Source organism: Parus major, chromosome 14 (genome assembly GCF_001522545.3).
Source record: "Parus major isolate Abel chromosome 14, Parus_major1.1, whole genome shotgun sequence".
Taxonomy (NCBI): domain Eukaryota; kingdom Metazoa; phylum Chordata; class Aves; order Passeriformes; family Paridae; genus Parus; species Parus major.
The window spans coordinates 2,695,562-2,716,204 of record NC_031783.1 but is presented as its reverse complement, the minus strand read 5'-3'; the positions used below and the strand labels follow the sequence as shown (position 1 = coordinate 2,716,204).

Below are 20,643 nucleotides of genomic sequence, written 5' to 3'. Positions count from 1 at the left end.
CCATTCCTCAGGGATCTGTGCCAGGGTCAGACCCTGCCCTGCACATCAGTTGGTGTTTAAACCTGGGAGGTACCAGCTCCTAAAGCCTCCCAAGTGCTGAGGGTGTCATTGGTTATCACAAACTGCTAATAAATGCTCTCCCTAGTGGCAGGGATGTAGTCAGCATGCCCCTCACCGTGCCTTGTCCCTGAGCTCAGTGCCCAGGGCTGGTGGCTGGCGAGCTGTGGCACAGGGCTGTAGATGGAAGGTGCCTCTGAAGCCTTTCAGAGTGATCTGTTAGAAAGTGCTGTGTCCCCTCCTCACACCAGCATTGTCACATGCCCAGGCTTACAGTGCCCACACCTCTTTGAAAGCCTGGCATTGTCCTGCTTCAGGGCTGAACCCCCAGGTGTGACACTGGGTGGATGTCTGTTATTTGCTTTCTTGCTGTGTGGTTGGCAGCTGAGACTTTGAAGCTGGTTAGCAAGTGATGGATGATGGCATCTGACAGGCAAAGCTGATGGGAGTCATGTTTTCCAGTAGGTGCATTTATCTGGCAGGGCAGAGATGCCCTGTGCTGCAACTGGTTTCTTTACTGTGCCAAAGGAGGAAAAGAGCAGGATTAAAGGACTCACTGGAATCCTGCTTATGTAATTAAAACAAATAGGAATCCTGACTTCCAATAAAGAAACTTCATAAATACCTGAGTTTATGTTGGAGCGTAAAGTAGTTCGTCAGCATCAAAACTGTGGCTGTCAGCATGGAGGAGTTTAATTCTTCCTGGCAAGGACTTTAGAGTCACTAACAGCATGTCCTAGACCAGTGTGAACTGCAAGAACAAGCAGTTAGTTCCAACCCATTTCTTTATCTGCACGAAGTGTTTCACTCCAGCCTTAGCATGCCCGGGAGAAATCAATGTTTGATTTCCAAAACCGTTCATGCAGCAGTCGACCTTCACTTGCTCCCCTCCTGTTACAAGCCTTCTCTTGGCTTTGCCTTGTGAAATAGTCATTTGGGTGAGAAAAACCCCCTGGTCTCACCTGACTCAGAACTGATTTGCTGCATATCCTGTAGCTCTGGGCTTTATCTGATGAGCTTTGAAGCGGTGCCCTACCCAAAGGCACGTAGGAAGCTGAAGGTACACTGTGGTAAGTTACCTTTCTGCTGCTGGTTGTTGCAGAACCACCTTCAAGGGACTTGGAGTAAGGCTGTGCCTGCTGCAGTTGAGTCGTTAGGCTTGTCAGCTGTGTTTGTAAGGCTGGTTGTGATGTGTGGGCTGCCTGACAGAGCTCCTTGGGTGCTGTGTGGAGAATGTTGCCAACGGTGGCTCAGGAAGCACATACAGAGACCTGGGTTGCTCTGCTTGGTGGCACCCACTGGGGTGGATACACCCAGAGTGTACAGGCTTGTCTTGAGCATTAGGAATCTCCTGTCAGTCTGGCACAGGTCTCCAGAGGGGTGCTGGATTTCCATCATCTTAAAGGTTTTCAAGATCTGACTGGATTAAACCAGGCCTGACCTAAGGGTGAATAGCAATCCTGCTGCAAGCAGAAGGGGGAACCCCTTCCACCACTCCACTGTCATTCTCTGATTGTCCCTGTGTTCCTTGCAGGAAGAAGAAGGTGAGGATGCAGATATCTCTTCTGGTCCCTCAGTCCTGAGCCACAAGATGCCTTCTGCCCAGGCCTTCCACCACTTTGCTCCTCGTTATGCTGAGATGGGCTGTGCTGGGATGCAGATGAGAGATGCCCATGAAGAAAACCCTGAAAGCATCCTGGATGAACACGTGCAGCGTGTGATGAAAACTCCAGGCTGCCAATCTCCAGGACCTGGCCGTCACTCTCCTAAGCCACGGTCCCCGGAAAGCGGCCACCTAGGAAAGCTGTCAGGGACTCTAGGAACAATTCCTCCAGGGCATGGCAAGCACGCAACAAAATCAGGAATGAAACTGGATGCAGCTAACTTATACCACCATAAACATGTCTACCACCACATCCATCACCACAGCATGATGAAACCAAAAGAGCAGATCGAGGCTGAGGCCACGCAGCGAGTGCAGAACAGCTTTGCTTGGAATGTAGATTCACATAACTATGCAACAAAGTCACGAAACTACAGTGAAAACTTGGGCATGGCCCCTGTCCCCATGGACTCTTTAGGCTACAGGTGAGTCAAGGAACACCCAATGGGATTCCCAAAGCTGTGGCTTCTCTAGGAAGCTCTTCCATAAACAGGCTGTATCATGTCAGGGAAACAGCAGTTGAACCTTTTCTTGTGAGAGCTTATGCTGGGATGTCATTTGAGGGCTCTCCTCTTTCAGAAATGGATAAGCCCTGATAACCTTTACAGAGTCCTTCTTGTCTCTGTGATCTGGTGCAGAAAGATACTCTCTAATCAGGATTTTTATTGGTCTTGGTTATGAAATAGATTTTCTGCTCTTTAAAGCAGTGGAGATGCTTAGAAATTGCAGTGCTGGTCTACTTCTCCATGCAGCAGGAGCTGGATGTTGGGGCTGTGTCTTAAGGTCTGGGTAATAGAAACAGGTCTCTTAAGGTGTCTATGAGAAGGCAAAAAAAACCCACTTTATTTGTTGCAAGGCTGAACCATTTACCAGAAGGGCTCCTTTCTCTTCCTAACAAAGCAAAGGACACTGCAGTGCTGCCCTTGCAGCCAGGCCCAAGGGGATGTTCTCCAGGGTAGGGCACCCTCTGCCCAGAAAAGCCATTTGGCTACATTACCAGGCTGATGTCCATCTTTCCTTGGCCATTTAACTTCCTCCATCCTTTCCATGCTACAGAGAGAAGGAGGAGCTCCTTTTCTGTGGTGGGTTTTGCTGGTCCTGTTAGTGGGTGGCTGCAAAGGTGGGAGTGCAGCTCAGGGCTGAGCACGGTGAGGGATGGGGATGGAGCAGCCACAGGAGAAAGCTGTGCTCATCCTGAGTCACCCTGAGTGTCTGGCTCCCCAGGGCTGAGGCTTTGGGATGTTTCTTTGCAGTGTACCAGGGATGGAACAGTTAGTGAAGGCAGGCTGGCTGGGTCTGTCAGGATCAGCTTTCTGGGGTGGCAGGAAGGAGGCAGAGTGCAGAGGCAGCCGAAGCAAACTGCTCTTCAGGAGGGAGAGGCACTTAAATCTACCATGTTTGTATGGGGAAAGGGTTGTTGCTTCAACAGAGATGAGCATGGTTATGCTGGGCCAACCCAAAGCCCTCTCTAGACACAAGACTTCCTTCCAGCAGCAGCTACAGCGTGTATTTAATGAAATTTTTAAAGGACACACTCAGAGCTGTCCTTCCTCTGGCACAAACTCCCAGTTCCTGGCAGTACCTGAATTAGAAGCTTCACAAGACAAGGATTTGCATCCAAATGGTCTTGTTTGGCAGCCAGGAGTCTCTTGTGGTGGCTTCTGTGACTTTTTGTTGAACCCAGCTGGTGTGCTGTTCCCCCAGCCCCCCATGACTGTGTCTGTGGGTCAATGACAACCTGCAGAAAACAGCATTGTTTTGTTTGCACTGAACTCAATGCTCCAGAATTGTATTTGATACCCAGTAGTCCTCATATTGGGAGAAGCAGAGAAGTTGTCAACTTGCCCTATCTTTGTAGATATGCAGCAATTTCTCTCCAGGCTTTTTCCAAAAAAAAAAAAAAAAAAAAAAAAAATAGTCAACAAAGTTATCCTGTTGCAGTAAAGCAGGTGGATGATTAGGAAGGGCAGTGGGAGTCTCATGGAAGGACAGGCCAGCATGGGGGAATTCTGCATGGCTTCCTGAGCATGGGGCTGCTTGGCTGGGCACGTGGCCATGTGTGCCATGGTGTTCCTGCAGGAGCCTTTGCTGCAGCCACAGGTGTGTTGGCTACTGCCAGGCATCCCTCTGGCTGTGCTGGTTGAGGTGGCAGCCCACCCTGCTAGGATGTGATCTTCCATCATGAGGTAAAGCCTCATTCAGTTGAGGGTGAGAAGCAAACTCTGTGCATGGCAAGTCAGAGTTTGGGGTATCAGTGAATCTGAGGGTGATAGGAAGGACCCAGGTTTTGAGCAGTGGTCAGGCATGGAGAGACAGACAGTGGATAACCTCCTGCTCTGAGCAAGGAGCTGAGGATTTAACACAATGGCTCATTTGGCCAGAGGAGAACCTCCCTCTCTCCACACATTGTTGGGCAGAGAAGCTGCTGTGCCCAGGTAGTCCTACTCTTAACCTGAACTGTGGCACAGGTGTTTTGAGCTTTGGTAGAGCAGGGGTCTGTGGAAAATGTCTGGAGATAGATGTGTCCATGTCTGGAGATAGATGTGTCCATGTCTGGAGATAGATGTGTCCATGTCTGGAGATAGATGTGTCCATGTCTGGAGATAAATGTGTCCATCCTCTGCCCCTCTGGTGGTTGGCAGCACTAATGTCCCAAGCTTTGTTCTTGCAGTGGGAAAGCAAGTCTGCTCTCAAAAAGGAATGTGAAGAAGACTGATTCAGGGAAAAGTGATGGTGCCAACTATGAAATGCCAGGATCTCCTGAAGATGTGGAGAAAAACCAGAAGATCCTTCAGTGGATCATAGAAGGAGAGAAGGAGATCAGCAGGCATAAGAAAACAAACCATGGGTAAGGGCTGGCAGAGGGAGGGGTAACCACACTCTTGTATTGCATCCCCTGCAGAAGGGAGATGTGTCAGCAGGCTGCCTTCCTCCCAGACATCTTGGGAATGCAAGAATGCACCACACAAAGGTCTAGACCCTTAGGAGACTGAGGATTACACGGGGGCTATGAGGTCTGTTGTTTCTGAAGGATAACTCATGGCCATGGTAGGAGGTTGCAGCCCCAGAGGAAGCTCAGAAATTGCTGCCGTGGTTCCAAGGTGAGGATATCACCTCCAGGGGAGGGCATCCTGTGGGAGAATGCCACAAAAGATTGAGCTGCCCTTTTCCTGAGTTTATTTTTATGTATGGGATTGTTTGGAGCCCTCACACTTACCTGTGAGGTTTGTTTCAGGGTTGGGCTGCTCACCCTGATGTCTCAGGACTTGCTCAAAATCTTTAGATTTTGATGTTGCACCCTTCTCCCTTGAAAGCCATGCTGTGAGGAGCTTCCCTGTGTCCAGCAGCAGGTCCATCTGGGAATGACTGTGAGCATCTCAGTGGTCTGTGTCAAACCTTTGTGTTTGTGTGTAGCTCTTCAGGTGCTAAGAAGCAGCTGTCCCACGACATGGTCCGGCCCCTCTCCATCGAGCGACCTGTGACTGTGCACCCGTGGGTCAGCGCCCAGCTCCGAAACGTCGTCCAGCCTTCTCACCCCTTCATTCAAGATCCTACCATGCCCCCCAACCCAGCCCCCAACCCTCTCACCCAGCTGGAAGAAGCTCGCAGGAGGTTGGAAGAGGAAGAAAAAAGGGCTGGAAAACTCCCCCTTAAGCAAAGGTATGATGATAATGTCTGTGTATGGGAGGGCTCAGAGAGACTGCTCTGAGGGATGTCCATGTCCTCTGCTTTGGTCTCCAGCATGCAGAGAGGTCAGAGAAATCTGCCTCAGTTCCTCTGATATGGTGCTGCAAATGCCAAAACCCACCCTGAGGCCTTGGGCTTGTGATCTGTGGATGGAGAGGCTGGAGATGCTCCTGGCAGGGCGGGAAGGGGCTGGGCAGAGGGGAGCACGTCTAGAAGGGGCATGGCTGGGAGAGCTCTCTCCCCTGGTGCTCTCTGGCTCTCCACTCATTCACAGTCACACAGTGACTTCAGAGCTTGGTGCAGGAGCAGAATTCATCAGGATGCAGCAGAATTAAGTGCAGAAGACAAATCTGTCTTTGCTCTTTATCTCCATCTCGCACAAGCTTCCAGCAAAGGCCGCTGTGTGCTGGAGCCCTCCTGCAGCAGCGCTGACTCTTCGTGGCCATATCCAAGTCACTGCATCCTTCTGTGACTCAGCTTAATGGCTGTTGCAGAGCTCATTTTCCTGCTCTGTCTTATCTTTCAGGGGACATCATTTGCAAGGCACATGGAGCTCTCTGGTGAAAATTGTTTTGGGAGTGCTGGATAATTACTGTTAACAGCTAAAAGCACTTTGTCCATTAAAAACCTTTCACAGCTCTCCAGCCTCCCTCTGAAAACTTGACACTTTGAGGTCTGACTTGTAGAAACACAAATGTAATTTAAAAAAGAAGCTCTTAATTGACAGGCTCCAGTTATTTTCACTTGCAATGACCACGTAGCTGATTTCTGTGTATTCATGTCAGAGCATTGATTGAAAGCCAGGTAATTAGAGGGCTTTCCCAAGCCAGGTTAAGCCAAGTTTATGTGATGTACCTTTCAGCGTGTGTAATTGGATAGGGTTTATTAGTAGAGTCATTTATAGCTGTATTAAATTCATGCAGCTTCCTCAGAAATGTCGGTACACACTTTGAAAATAGCAGCCTGGGCTGTGCAATTAATATTCTGACAATAATTTGGCCTGTCTTTTAAGAGTGGCTTACAGAGGAAGCCCATGGTGTGTGGTAAATGCCAGGCATGCCAGCAGCAGGATGGGCTGGGCAGTCCCAGTTCTGGGCTCTTCTGCTTCCACTGCCTCTCCATGAGGTCTGGCTCTTCTCCCAGTGATACAGGGATCCCCCAGCCCTCATGCCTGGAAAACCAGAGAGAAATTCACCAGTGGGGAGCTGCTTATGAAAAGTAGATGTGTCTGTGTCCAGTAGCAGGCAAAAATGGATGCAGTGGTCCCCAGGGAACCAAAGATTTCTGGATGTTGAAATGTCTCTGCTGGATTTTGGTAGGATTGGGTGCTACAGGTGAAGCACACCTGAGCTAGCTTTTTAGAAATCTCCTGCTCTGGTTAGCCCAGGAGCCTGCCTGGAAATAGATCCCACAGCTCAATGAGAACAAGGGTGAAAGTGAGAGAGGAGCTCCCATGAAAATACCATTTATTTCAGTCAGGAGCTTTGAAGAGCTCTGGGAAATTTGAGCCAGTGTCCCAGGTTTGTCAATAGCCTTGGGGAAGCTCAGAGAGGTGGAGGTGAGCCTGGAGGTGTCCTTGAGGCCCCAGTTGAGCTGGCTGTGGGTGTAGAGCATACTGTGCCAGCTTTCTACAGCCAGACTGGCCTTGCCAGCATGGTTATCCAGCTCTCCAGCCACTCCCCTCTGGCACAGCCCTCCCAGCAGTGGCCTTCCCCACCAAACTGCCCACTGCCAAGAGCCCTGCTCCCACCCCAGCACTGCCCCACTGTAAATCAATGAGGCACCTGCAGTCAGTGTGCTGGGAATTGTAAATATTCTTCCAGGAAAAGCATTTCTCTCCCTATTTCACAGCATTTGGAATGACCCTGATCTCTGAGATAGCAACCTGGCTGCTGCTGGCAAGCAATTCAGGATTGACCATCCAGTACTAATGACCTGCAGATCCAGCAGCACACCTGAGCCCAGCATTGGTGTCCCAGTGACTGTCAGGTTTTTCCATGGAGCTGTTTCCTGTAGCTCAGTCTCACATTTCACAGCCAGATTGAAGTAATTAATACCAGCTCCTCAGAGAAATGATTTTTTGCAAGCAGGGAGAACATTTAGCATGAGATCACTTTGGAATTAATTGTGTTGGCCCAAGACTGGCAGAGGAGCAGAGCTGGTAGCTGGGACACCCGCTGAGGCAACATCTGCTGGGTGCATTTTGGGCTTTCCAAAGCTCTCCAGCCCCAGGGCTGAGCTGGAGCAAGCTGGACACCTCTGCATCACAGCAAGGTTGGATTGGTGCTGCAAGCCAGCCTTGGCTTCCCTGTCCCAGCACGGGTGGGATGCCCAGCTGCAGGTCAGGACTGGGCTGCAGATGCAGTGAGGGGGATGAGTGCTGCTGTTTCCCTGCTGGATGGTGTTTTGTGCTTGTGACAAACACAGCAATGGGAGGTGCTCTCAGGAGGGGCAGGGCGTGGCACCTGGCAGTATTTCTGGGTCACACTGACACCCAGGAGATGGGTGCAGGTGGCAGATTTAATGAGGCAGGGCTCAGAGTCGGTCTGAGGGCCTTTATGTGCAAGCCAAGGTCTCAGGAGATCTCTTGGCAGTGACGAAAGTGGAGACAGTTGAGTTGTTTCATTCTCCAGAGAGGAGTTCTTGGAAAATTACATTTTCAGTGATTCCATATTCATCAGCTCTGCTTCAGCCTGCTGGAGGTCTGTGGCTGCGGTTTGTGGGGGGTGTGAGTTCTGCTGACAGAATTAAAGCAACAGGAAGATGTTCTCGTGGTACACTGCTGATAAAAGGAGGACTGGGGAAAATGTGGGCCCTGTATGGGAGGAAATGGGAGAGCTGGGTACCTGGGGCATGCAGGAGGCTGAGGTACTCAATGGCTTTTTTGCTTTGGTCTTCACCAGTGAGTGCTCCAACCACAGCACTTGAGTCACAGACAAAGGCAGGGACTGGGACAAAAAAGAACCACCCACAGTAGGAGAAGATGAGGTTTGGGACCTGAAGGTGCACAGGTCCATGGGACCTGATGAAATCCATCCCACAGAGCCTGAGGGCACTGGTGGATGAAATGTCTCAGCCACTATCTATCATATTTGAGAAGTCATGGCCATCTGGACAAGTTCCCACTGTGTGGAAAAGGGAAAGCATACCCCCCATTTTCAAAAAGGGAAAAAAGGGAGGTTTAGGGAACTAAAGGCCAGTTACTCTCCCCTCTTTGCCTGTCAAGATCATTTTTGGGCATCACTTCAGGCCTCATTTTCAGGGCACATCTCACTGGAGCCAGGCTGAGTACCTTCAGGGATGGCCTTTCAGGTGTGAAGTGCATGGCAGGAGGAAGGACACTCCCAGCCACTGGCACGGTGCCCCTCTTGCTTCTGCCACAGCAGAGCTCAGGGATGTCCTGTCCTCTCCATCTCCCCAGGCAAAGGAGAGCAGCAGCCCTGAGGAAGCAGCTCTGCTCCTGCTCCAGGCTCGTCACCGTGTCCCCAGGTCCCCAGACACACAGCAGCCCTCTCTTAGTCGTGACTTGTCTCTAGCAGGATTAAGAGAAGCTTAGGGATTTTGAGGTTTTCCAAACCCCTTCAATTAACTTCTGGCCCACAAGATTCACAGAATTTGCCTGAATTTATGACCCATTTTTCCTTTAAATGCCTCATATTTTTTTTCCCAAGGATGACTCAATTCCTTAATGTTTTTCTAGCTAAAGGGCATCCTGTATTTTGATACAGGGATGGGAGAGGCTCTGAGAGCTCTGCTGGCACCAGGAGCAGACCCTTGCCTCTCAGAATGCTGCATCTTCTCCAGAGCTCTCCCAGGCAGAGCAGGCACCCGGAGGATTGTTCAGCTGAACTTTAGACCTCTCCTGCCTGTAGGAAGAGGTGCAAAGGCTGTGTCTGGTGTTGGTTTGCAGTGCCAGTGTTTATGTGGGCACACCATGAAAAGGTGCTCTGCCCGCCAGCCACTGTTTAAAGGTTAAGGTCAGAGTCATTTCCAAAACTGCGATTACCTCATGTGCTTGGCAGATTCTAAGGTTTTTACAGCAACTTTCCAGTCATGTAAATACAAAATCATCTTTTCTTTATCCAGTGTGCTTTTAAAATAATTTTTTTTAAAGCTGCCAAATGTGTTTTATGTGACTTTGAAAGGGAAGGCTGCCTCTGGCTCAGACCACGCATGCCAAGGTACCAATTTGTGTAGGCTGCTCCAATGTTTGTGCAGCGTTTTCGGCACCCCAGATGAAAGGCTCTGCAGAAGGGCAAAGTACCCTGAGCTGAATTATTGTTGCTTTTGTCTATCTCTGAAAATGGGGTGAGGGCTGGGCTGACAGTTTCAGTCTGGTGATGGCACCACATAGCTGAACCTGGTGTGTGGGCTGGAAGCAGAGATCAGACCAATATTCTGAGATTTGGGAAAACACAGGAGGTGTAAAAGTCACTGAGGTTTTGGGGACGGCAGCTGCCTTGGTGCCCTGCATGGACAGGACAGGCAGCAGAGGCTCCAGGACATGCTGTGCTGGGAGCTCCATCCCCTCAGACCTCCACGTACTCTGGGAGAGGTGCCCAGGGGAGCTGTGGGGTGCAGGAACATCCTGCCTGCAGATGTGGGCCACTGGAATGTCTTGCTGGGCTCTTCTGGCCACGGTGGCAATAATCCCAAGCAGTCTGGGCAGTGCCTGCATGATCATGCCCTGTGGGATGGTGCTCCAGCCCTGTGTGCTGGTGTGCACCAGGAGCATGGGGAGATGGTGATGATGGTGACCTGGTTCTGCTGCCTTGGCCTGGGGTGCTCTGCCAGTAACTCCTCAAACCAGGCTGTGAGGAAGGCTGTGCCCTCTCAAGGCCTGGAGGCAGCACAAAGAGGCTGAGTTAGAGCCTGCACCCTCCTTGTAGCTGTGTCCTGGCCTCATTCAGCCTTTCCAAATGCCCCTTGACCAATCTGGGTGTGTGTCTGCATGCGGGGAGAGCTGCTGGTGGGAGCAGGCGATGCTCAGGGCCCACGCCGCGTTTCCACCAGCCCACCTGGGGAGCCCTGACCAGCCCCAAGCCCTGCCAGGTAGCCAGCTGGGTGGTTCTGAGCCCCTGGGCTGGCACTGAGCAGGTCCCTCGTGTCTCTGCACAGCAGGTTGAAGCCCCAGAAGAGGCCGGGCAGCGGCGCGTCGCAGCCCTGCGAGAACATCGTGGTCGCGTATTACTTCTGCGGGGAGCCCATCCCCTACCGCACCCTGGTCAAGGGGCGCGTGGTGACGCTGGGACAGTTCAAGGAGCTGCTGACCAAGAAAGGGAACTACAGGTAAGGGCTGCTCCCCCCTGTAGGGAGCTGCCAGCAGCTGTTGGTGAGCCCTGGAAGATGCCACTGCCAGGACACAGCGGCGTTGCCTCCACGCAGGGGAGGGTTGGTGGAGGTGGGTCAGGAGGGCTTCCTCAGGGCGTGCTGTGGTGGGGGTGTGGCAGCACGGCCAGGGTGCCTTGGCTGGTGAAGAGGCAGGTTAGCAGGGGTGAGGAAGATGGGGTTTTGTAGCAGGAATGTCCTGCATCATGGTTTGCAGTCCCAACAGGAGCTGCTGAGCTGCCCTGCAGGTTCCTGGGCAGGCACAGTCAGTGCTCAGTGATGCTGTGGGGAGTGTGGCCTCAGTTCCCTCCGTGTCTGGGGGAGCAGCTTCCTGTGCTCCCCGAGCTCAGAGCCATGGAAGGGCTGCACCCAGGTTTGGGGATCATGGTGCCCTGTGACCATTCACCTGCTTTTTTTTCCCATCTCCCCCCTCCACGTTTCTGTTTTTTTCAGGTATTACTTCAAGAAAGTGAGCGATGAGTTTGACTGTGGTGTGGTCTTCGAGGAGGTGCGGGAGGACGACACCATCCTGCCCATCTTCGAAGAAAAGATCATTGGGAAGGTGGAGAAGATTGATTAGGCTCCAGGACTGTGAAGGACTCTGGGACCGGAGGAGAAGGCCTGGGTGCTGCCCACCCTGGCCATGCTGCCACCACGGGCACCAGGCAAGCCCAGGGCAGAGGGCGGCAGCTCCGCTTTCCAGCACGGATCTGGGCAAGCTCCAGGATGCTGGTGGATGCCCTTTCACCCCACAAACCTGCCAGTGGGAGCCTGGGCTCCCTCTCCATACCGAATATAAGTGTAATGTAGCATTGTACAGTGCATTAGAAAGTGTAATATGACCTTGTTTACTAAAGCTGCATATTTTTGATATATTGTAATAAAAGGAAAATATTTCCAATGTCACAGTGCTCTTATGTAAATGTAAAACATACAGGTACTGCAGAACTCACCCAAAGTGTACAGCCATCCGTCAGACTCCAGCTGCTCCGCACTTTCCCGGCACCCTGCCCCGTTTTCCCGGCATGGATGGCTCTGGAGCGCCAGGGGGTACAGCTGCCCTCACCCTCACCAGCCTGGAAGGGGTGACCCCGCTCCAAAGGGGCTGTGAAGATCGTTGAGCCATTTGGAAGGAGTCATCTGTGGCCTCCTTGGCTGGCTCAGCTGCTGGACATGGTAGGATGGGTGTTTTTTCTCCTCCTGAGCTTCCTTGCGACCGAGTAAATCCCCGAGGGATAGAAGGGTCAATACCTGTCGGGACTGGGGGCTTCCCACAGAGCCAGGGTGGCAGGTTGGGTGCTGGCATCCCACAGCCTGCACATTCCTGTGTTCCCCATGGAGAAGGGGGACCTCCCAGGAAGGTGCTGCAGTTCTGCAGAGGGCTGGCTCCTGTGTGCCTGGTGCAGACATGCCCAGACTCCTGCATCTTTTGTCAGCTTCTGTGTCTCAGGGGAGGCAGCAGGAGGGCGCTGCACCAGGAGGGGCATTGATGCCAGTTTGTGGCTCATGCAGGGCCAGCAGGCAGCCCTGGGAAGCCTCCTGGGCTTACTCGGCCACAAGGAAGCTGGAGCTGTGCCGGTGCTCCCCCCATCCTGCTCTCAGCCAGCCCAGGCCCTGCTGCTCCAGCACAGCCACGGCTCTGTGCCAGCTCCTTTGGAGAGCCCTTGCCCACCCACAGAAACAGGGGTGGCTCCAAAGCCCAGGGGATCCCCAGTGGTGCTGGCCCTGCTCAGAGCCATCCCCAGCCCCAGCAGTGGTGGAGCTGCCGGGAGCCCACGGCACCGCGCCGGGATCGACTCCGCCTGTTGTACATGTCACCCAGTGCCTTTAAAACACCGTTCTGGACTTGCCCAATACACTTTGTGAAGTCCAGCAAAATCTGCAAATGTTTTCAGCCCGGGAACAGTGTTACAAGGGGTTTTGCTCCTTGTTTTTTGAAGTTCTGATGGTGGCGTGTCTGGTGAGGTTGTTGGCGTGCCCGGGATTTCCGTCTCCCCCTTTTTTTTTCGGGGGGTCCCTGTAAATATGTACAGCGGCCGTGCAGCCCCAGCATTTCCTCTGCATTCTCATGTGCTGACTTGTACAATGATCTTTTCAAAGGTACTTGGATAAAATTAAATAAAACCCCACATCCCACTGCCTGCTGCTTTTTTTCCTTCCCCGTGGAGCAGACCCAGGCCCTCAGCAGCCTCCTGGGGTGGACAGAGGATGGGGCAGGTCTGGCAAAGGGTCTGGGCACAGGGCAGAGCTGGGGCTGCTCTGGGCTCCCTGGAGGGGTGGCCAAGCACGTCCTGGCCACAGGGGACCAACATGTTGCCCCTGAAGGAATGGCTCAGCAGAAAGGGGACAGTTGCCAGATAGTTGCTGGAGTTGCCAGAGGCTACAAGCCAGGCTGCTGTGCCTGTAGAACCCCGTGTTGCCTGCTTTGGCTGGCTGGGACAGCAGCTCCTGGGGATCCCCTGGGTCTGGTATGCACGAAGGAGAGACCCCAGCTAATCCCCCATCAGCTGAACCCCACCAGTGCAGCACGAGGGCCAGCATGGGGAGCTCCTTGGCCACCTGGTGCCGTTGCAGGGTTGCCAGGATGAGTGCTATGGCACAGCTGCCCCAGGGGGACAGAGGCCCTGCTGTGTTCCCAAGACAGGTGGGTGCTCCCAGCACATGGAGACAGACACAGAGCAGAGCCCACATTGTTTCCAGGTGTTTTATAGCACATGCCTGAGTAGGACAGGGCTCACAGCTCATCCCGGGATTCATCTGTCCGCAGCGCACTCGGATCCTCCTTGCCCGTGCTGTTTCCAGGGGTCCTGGTCACCTGGAGAAGGCAGCAGTGAGGCTTGGATGGACACGCACTCCCTGCCTGACCCTGTCCCTGTCCCCATCCTGCAGGATCGATCCCCTCACCCAGCAGGGCCTGGGGACACCCCTGGGCAGGGGAGCTGTCCCCTGACCTCACTCACCGGAGGCTCCTCAGGCAGTGTCCCCCCGTTTTCCAGGAACTTGGAGAAGGTCTCCACATCTCGGGTGCTCTTGTACTCAATCATCTGGAACCATGGGAGCAGAGGGTGCTGAGGGTGCCACCATCCCCCAGGTGCTGGTGACCCCACAAATGCCCACACCAACCTTCCTGCCCGGCCCTGCAGGGAAGTAGTGCAGGGTGGGGAAGCCGTGGATGGTGATGTTCTCCAGCTCGTTGGCTGTGGAGTCCATCTCAGCAATGACGATGTCCTCACGGTCCTTGTAGCGCTCGGCCAGCTCCTCCCAGGCGGCCGCCATGGCCTGGCAGTGGGGGCACCACGGCGCGTCTGTGGGGCGAGGGCATTGACAGGGGGTCTGTGACAGGGCTGGGGATGTCCTGGAGGGGCTGAGCCCCAAGGCAGAGCTCAGGGAGGGCCATGGGTGGTCCTGGCACTTACAGAACTTAACAAAGACGTTCTTGGTCTCATCAAATGCCACCTGCTCAAAGGTCTTCCCCACCAGGACTTTAACGGGCCGCGTGTCCCAGTCCTCAGGGGGCTCCGCACTCAGCAGGTGAGGCTGTGGGGACACTCAGGACAGTCACAGCCTGACTGAGCAGTTCCAGAGGCCCGTGGGGCAGGGGATATGTTCCTGTGCTGCCTTTTGGACCACATCTTCCCCTCTGCTGCTTCCCCCCATCCCAGCTCTGTGTATCTCCATGCCAGCAGTCTCCTGCCTCCCTTGCCTGTAACAAATCCCCAGATCCTCAAGCCTGGCAGCGGGAGTAGCAGTGGACAGGTCCTGGTGCTCACCACACAAGCGTCATCCTTGGGTTTCTGAGCCAACAGCCCACCCCAGCACAGGGCAGAATCCACCGGTGCTGGCTGGCACCGTGCTGCACCCCTCACCTTCACCTTGCCGTCCAGCACCGCCTGGATGAAGGTGCGAATGGCCGAATCCGAGAAGTTGTCCTGCTCCATCTGGTACTTGCGATTGTTCTCCATCTTCACCAGGCGCAGGGTGGGGGCATCAGCAGCGGTCATGCCAAAGAAGGGCAGGACGTCGGCGCCGTGCCCGGTTACATCCACCACCACAAAGAGCACCTGGCAGGGAATGGGGGACGTTGAGGCTGGGGAATCCCACAGCCACCCTCCATGTCCCTGCCATGGGGCCACCTCACCTCACCCCGGAAGCCACCAGCAGCTGCCCTGAAGCCGTCCCGCAGCGACAGCTGCTCAGGTGAGGACTTGTTGAGGAAGAGCAGCATGTGATGGGGGATCTTTGCACCAAAGATCTCGCTGGATGTCTGGGGAGGAGGAGGAGGAGGAGGATGAGGGCAGGTCAGCCATGGCCCTCACAGACAGTGACAGGGCTGGGGATGGGCTGTACCTCGTTGGTGAACTCCATCACCAGCTGCAGGCTGTGGACGCGGAGCAGCCGGGTGAGCTCGGCCATGTCCAGCCCCCGTGCAGGGTCCACAGGGAAGTTTGTCTGTCTCTCATCAAACTGCCAGGGCAGGGGCCTGTGAGGGCTGAGGGGAGGACAGGATGGCCCCACCACTCCCCTGCCACCCCCTCACCTTCTTAAACAGGCAGACGGTGTCAGCTGACAGCCCGTACGCCTGGAAGAGCTCAGCTGCCTCTGCCACGCCGAATGTCATGTCCACCATGTCAGCAGCCACCTCGAGGAACACCTGGGCTGCCTCACCCTTCAGGTCCTGCACAGCCACCCGTCAGCACCACAGCCACAGCCACGGCCGTGGTCCAGCCCCGACCCATCCCAGCCCACCTTGAAGAAGCCAATGACCACCAAGTCCTGGGAGTCGATGAAGGCTGCGGTGGTGTCGGTGTCCTGCAGCAGCGTGGCACTGGGGCCGGCTCGGCGCTGCATCCAGCGCACGATGCCCTGGCTGTCCATGCGGCCTGGCACACAGATGTCACCTGACATCCCCTCTCCAGGCTGCCACCCCTCCCTGTGCCACCAACCTCAGCCACCCGCCAGCAGCACTGCCCACCATCATCACTTCATACATCCCACTGTCACCTGTCCATTGTCACCACCGGGACGTTGCCACCCCTCTCACCGTCACCTGTGACCCTGTGACCCCCACAAGGACAGTGCCAGCCTCGACCAGCAGCCCCTGCCACCCGTCCCAGCCCCACGGCAGTGTCCCCTCGCTGGTGCCGGGGGCACTGCCGCAGCCCTACCGGTGTATGCCAGGGGGTGGGTGCGGTTGCCATCACGGAAGAGCTTGAGCGTGGGGTAGGAGGTGATGCCAAACTCAGTGGCCAGGGCTGTCTGTGCCATGGCATCCACCTTGCCCAGCCGGGCTGGGCTGGACTCGTTCCTCAGCTCTGTGGCTGCCTGGGCAAAGGCGGGAGCCAGCCGCTGGCAGTGCCCGCACCACGGCGCGTCTGTGGGTAAGGGACAGCACTGATAAAGGGGACAGGTGTGGGGACAGCCCGGTGGCTGTGTGAGCCCACTGGGCCCCAGCTTGTGCCCTTCCCACACCCACACCGTGTGTCCCTGTCCTGTGTCCCACTGCCATGCTACACACCCCTCACACCATGCTCTGCCTGTGTCCCTGCTCCGTGTGTACCTGCTCCGTGTGTCTGTCCCCATCCCGTGCCCTGTCACATGGCTTGTGCTCTCCCCACTCTGTCCCACAGCCTTACCCCTGCCCACCCCACCACCCTCCCTCCTGTGCTGTGTCCATGTTCGTGTGTTCTGCCCACATTCAGCCAATATTCCCTACCCCACCCTGCCCCTGCCCACGGCCCTGCCCGCACTGGGGGCACTCACAGAACTCCACCAGCAGCAGCTGGTGCTCACTCAGGGCACGGGCAAAGTTGTGCTCATGGAGCACCAGGACATTGTCCTCTTCCTTGATCTCATCTGAGAGCACTTCATCCTCTTTCTTCTCCTTTTCCTCCTCTTCTATCACCTCTTCATCCTTATCCTGGCCCCCCAAAGCCGGGCCCAGCCAGGCCAGCGACAGCACCAGCAGCCAAAGCAGCCGGGACCCGCAGCCGCGCATGGTGCCGGCGCTGAAGATGTTGTCCGGGGGGAGGACGAAGATAAGGGACCTGGGGGCGGGTTGTGCCGGTGCCCTGGGGCTCGTGGCCCTCCGCTACTGGCTGCCCGGCCCCGCCGATAAGGCAGCGGGAGCAGGTGCCTGTTTTCCAGGCTCTGCAGGGAGACCTGGCCCCGCCAGCGGGATGGGGACACGGCCGGGGGGGACAGGGAGCGGGGGGACAGGCACAGGCGGTGGGGGCACAGACACACCAGTAAGAGACCAGTCTGTAGGGTTTAATGGCGATGGAAGAGCACAGCCTGCGACCGGGCGGGTACCGGACACGGCACCACCACGGCAGGGTCACAGCCCCGGCCCCAGCGATGGGGACGCCGTGAGGACCAGGCGGGCGTCGATATTTAAAAAAAAACAGCAATTAAAAATAACTTTGGTTGCGAAGACCACGACCACGGGCTCTCACTCGCTAAGGGACCCCCCTCAACCCTTCACGCGATTGGGGCAAGCGCGGCGGTGCCGGCGAGGGGTCCCCGGGATGGCGGCACCGCGTCCCCGAGCTGGCGGGGGGAGCCGGGGTGCGGGGGCGGGCTCAGTCCTCCCAAGCCTTCTTTATGCAGAGGCCCCACTCCCAGGAGAGGTGCTCCGTCTTGTCATCGTCGGTGACGAGGGAGCGGACGCGGTAGGAGCCCCGTGCCAGCCATCCCCGCGGCGCCTCCTCCGCCGGCGTCACCACCTCGTACTCCTCGGCCCGCGGCGCGTAGCTGCCCACCATGAAAACATCGCGATCCACTGGGCGAAGAGGGGACAGGAGGGACGGGTGAGCGGGGCCAGGAGAGCCCGGGGGCCCCCCAGCCCTCCCCAGCCCCCAGCCCCACTCACCGGGCCGGCCCCGGCGGTAGGTGAGGTGCAGGCACCGCAGCCCGCAGACGATCTCCCTGTTCACCTGCGGGGAGAAGGCAGGGGGGACTTGGGGAGTGTCCCGTGCCACGGGGACCCCTGGCGTCCACCTCTTCCACCCCCTGTCAGAATTCAGCACCATCAAAGGTGGCAGGGACTCCAGGGCGGCAGGGATCCCCCTCAGCAGGGGCAGGGACCTCTAGGAAACCCTGGGACAGCCAGCATTGCTGGGATCTCCAGGAGAAGCGAGGACTCTGGGGTGGCAGGAACCATGCTGTGGCAGTCACACTGGGGACAGCAAGGACCCTCAGGGTGGCACAGGCTGTGGAACTCAGGGTGGGCAGAGGCTCAGAGGGGCACAGACCCTAGGGCTAAAGGGTGGAAGCAGATATCCCAAGGCAGGGAGCCTGGGGCAGGCAGGGACACATGGGTGGCAAGAGGGACCCTGTGGGGCAGGGTCCCAGGGTAACAAGGACCCCTTGGGGTAGGGACCCTGTGGTTTGAGGGCCATGCCCAGCCAGTGGGCACAGGGCACCACACACTCCCCTCACCTTGAAGGACACCTTCACCCTGTAGTCCACCCCTTCCTTCAGCACAAAGGCCCGGCCTCTCAGCTCCTCCAGGTCTCCTGCACAGGCAGATGGTCCATCAGCCCGGTATCCCTTCCTCCTCCTCCTCCTCCTCCTCCTCCTCATCCCTTAGGTGTCCCAGGGCTCACCTGTCAGGTCCATGGTGATGGGCCCCGGTGCCTGCTCGCACATCAGTGTCAGCTTTGTCACCTGCACGTTGGGCACGCTGGCATCTAGGGACAAGCAGCAGGGCCCAGACCTTACCCACCATGCCCAGTCCACCATCACCTCCATCCCAGCGAGCCAAGGGGCTGCCCATGGCCCTGCAATGGCAGGAAGGGCCACGGTGCCCGTGGTGGGGGTGTTAAAGCAAGGGAATGCCAGGCAGCCAGGCAGGGCATAGGAGAGCAGGGGCATCTCAGGTCACCCCATCACTGGAATCGGTGTCTTTTGGGGTAAGATCACATTTAAAGGACCCAGACACGGGTATTTCCCAGGGTGTGCCATTCCCTGCCTCAGGAGCAGAACAAGGGGAAGCAGAGGAGGAGGATGCAGCACGGGCAGCCAAGGCATCCCTTGAGGTGGGCATTGCTCTCCTTCACACCACCAGCCCAACCTGCACGCCCCAAGCTTTCACCCATACCACGGTGCACTCCTCAGGCACCCCACTGCTCTCCCCCCTAGTTTGCACCCTCCCCGATGCATTCATGGGTGGACACTGAGGTGCTGGGCCCGTGGAGCACCCCAGGGACCCTCAGTGCAGACCAGCACCAGCCTGGGGGACTGCTGAGGGGGCCGTGGGGAGCGGGGGGCACCGTCTGGTCACCGGCAGCCGTGCTACCCCCGTGTCCCTCCCCCCGTCCCCGCCGTTCGCTCCTCTCCGTCATCCCCATGAATTCCCCGGTTCCCTGTAGCCGTTCCTATGGAAACTGCGGCGGTGATCCCGTAACCACGGCAACTGGGGTCCCCGGGCACCGGCACTCTGTCGGCAGGGAATGCCGGGGTCTCTGCGCGGGTGGGGGGCTCAGGCAACACCCAGGGGCGATCCCAGCCGGGATGTGCCCTCCCTGCCGGGGATGCCCCACGGGACGCCCGAGCTCCCTGTGCCTGCTGAGGCTGCATCCCCCGTCCGGGCTGCCGAGGTGCCGCGGAGCCCAAACCCGACTGCAGCCCCAGCCTTACCCACGGCAGCAGGGATGGCACCCAGCAGCGCCTGCTTGTACTTCCGCAGGCTTTCATCCCCTGGGTCCAGCTCCTGGATCTCCTGCAGGCTCTTCTTCTCCGGCGTCTTGTACGCCAGGGCCACGTCGGCATCCTCCTCCTCCTCCTCCAGCGATAGCGTCACCCCCTCCTTGTCAGCCATGATGTCTGCGGGGGACAGGCAGTGGCAGCCCCGGGGACACCCCGGGGGACACCCCCCGACACCAAGGCGCTGGTGGGCAGGGGGTGGCTGGGCTGTGGAATGGGAAATCCCCGTGGGGAGACCAAGCTGCTCCCCTGCTCGGAGCCGTGGGAAGGCTGCCAGGCTCGGTGTCCCCGGGGCCTGGTGGCACAGCTGAGACCAGAGGTGTTGCCGCCGGCTGCATTTCCGCACGGTCATGGAGCAAGGCGAGCCGGTGCCTAGGCGGTGCGCTCGGTCTGGGGGGCGTTTGCAGACTCCTCCAGCCCCCAGAGCCCCTTCGTGTCACCCGGAGGAGTCCTTGGCACTGTCCTGCTGCCCCTTCCAACCCCGCTGGGCAACCTCCAGCCCCATCTGCCACCCCAAATTCAAACCACCAGCAGCTGCAGGGTAAAAAGGCATCACTGGGACGGTGGTTCTGGTGGCTCTGGTGCTGCCAGACTGCTGGGGGGCACTAGAGTGGCTGATGTCCCCACAGTCCCTGACTCTCCCTGCCCACTGCATCGCCCCCCCACTCTTGTGGCCGTAAGCGCTGAGCTCCCCAAAGCCCCTGGAACTCCATCGCTGGGGACATGCTGGGAACACAGCATGGGACAGAGGACACTGCCTCCGCTCAGCCCCGGGGCCCCAGGGCCAAAAATGTGGGGCCACAGGGCCCAGATGGGGGTCCCCAGGGCAGCGGCAGTGATGGGGACACAGCAGTGGCCCTGCTGCCCCTCTGGGGTCCGTACCAAGGCCCTGCCCCACGGCGGTCACGGAGCATGCGGGCACTCCCAGCCCGGGGATGCACCCACCTGGGGACGCGCTGGCGGCAGGGCAGCGTGGCATGCACCGGGGGCCACAGGCTGCGAGGTGGCAGGGGGACAGCGGGGGTCTCCCCCGTGGGACGCTCCAGTTCCCCCGGGCCCGGGGTGATGCTCACTCACGGATGCACCGGGTGCCCGGGGGATGCTCACCTGTTGGGGGCTCGCCCAACAGTGACGATGAGCGATGCTCGCCCTCCCTCCCAGGGGCAATGCCCCCCGCCACCCCCGGCCGCTGCCCCCCGGCCGCC

General features: G+C 57.1%; 3 protein-coding genes across 6 annotated transcripts in view; 1 reads left to right on the top strand and 2 right to left on the bottom strand.

Annotated features, from left to right (window-relative positions):
• The window catches only part of AXIN1 (axin 1), a 70,105-nt gene extending 57,239 nt beyond the window's left edge, over nt 1–12,866 (top strand). For 2 of the 4 annotated variants that reach the window (XM_033517808.1, XM_019008261.2), the window contains 5 exons: nt 1,592–2,145; nt 4,392–4,568; nt 5,135–5,380; nt 10,526–10,696; nt 11,189–12,866. In XM_033517808.1, the coding sequence (XP_033373699.1) occupies nt 1,592–2,145; nt 4,392–4,568; nt 5,135–5,380; nt 10,526–10,696; nt 11,189–11,315 (1,275 nt within the window). In that variant the 3' untranslated portion in view covers nt 11,316–12,866. The remainder of the gene's footprint in view (nt 1–1,591; nt 2,146–4,391; nt 4,569–5,134; nt 5,381–10,525; nt 10,697–11,188) is intronic. The other 2 variants (XM_033517807.1, XM_015642944.3) reach the window with 2 other exon arrangements.
• Nucleotides 12,867–13,425: 559 nt separating this feature from the next.
• On the bottom strand, nt 13,426–16,760 carry PDIA2 (protein disulfide isomerase family A member 2). The gene is made up of 11 exons (XM_015642946.3): nt 16,496–16,760; nt 15,901–16,107; nt 15,482–15,615; nt 15,273–15,410; nt 15,083–15,199; nt 14,874–14,999; nt 14,602–14,796; nt 14,152–14,272; nt 13,859–14,040; nt 13,696–13,779; nt 13,426–13,550 (listed from the first exon to the last, which is right to left on the bottom strand). The coding sequence occupies exons 1-11, from the start codon at nt 16,728–16,730 to the stop codon at nt 13,470–13,472; spliced, it is 1,620 nt and encodes a 539-aa protein (XP_015498432.1). The 5' UTR covers nt 16,731–16,760; the 3' UTR covers nt 13,426–13,469.
• A 221-nt stretch (nt 16,761–16,981) lies between these two features.
• On the bottom strand, nt 16,982–20,605 carry ARHGDIG (Rho GDP dissociation inhibitor gamma). Its single transcript, XM_015642947.2, has 5 exons — nt 19,373–20,605; nt 18,340–18,423; nt 18,173–18,249; nt 17,604–17,667; nt 16,982–17,513 (listed from the first exon to the last, which is right to left on the bottom strand). The coding sequence occupies exons 1-5, from the start codon at nt 19,788–19,790 to the stop codon at nt 17,314–17,316; spliced, it is 843 nt and encodes a 280-aa protein (XP_015498433.1). The 5' UTR covers nt 19,791–20,605; the 3' UTR covers nt 16,982–17,313.
• Nucleotides 20,606–20,643: the final 38 nt, after the last annotated feature.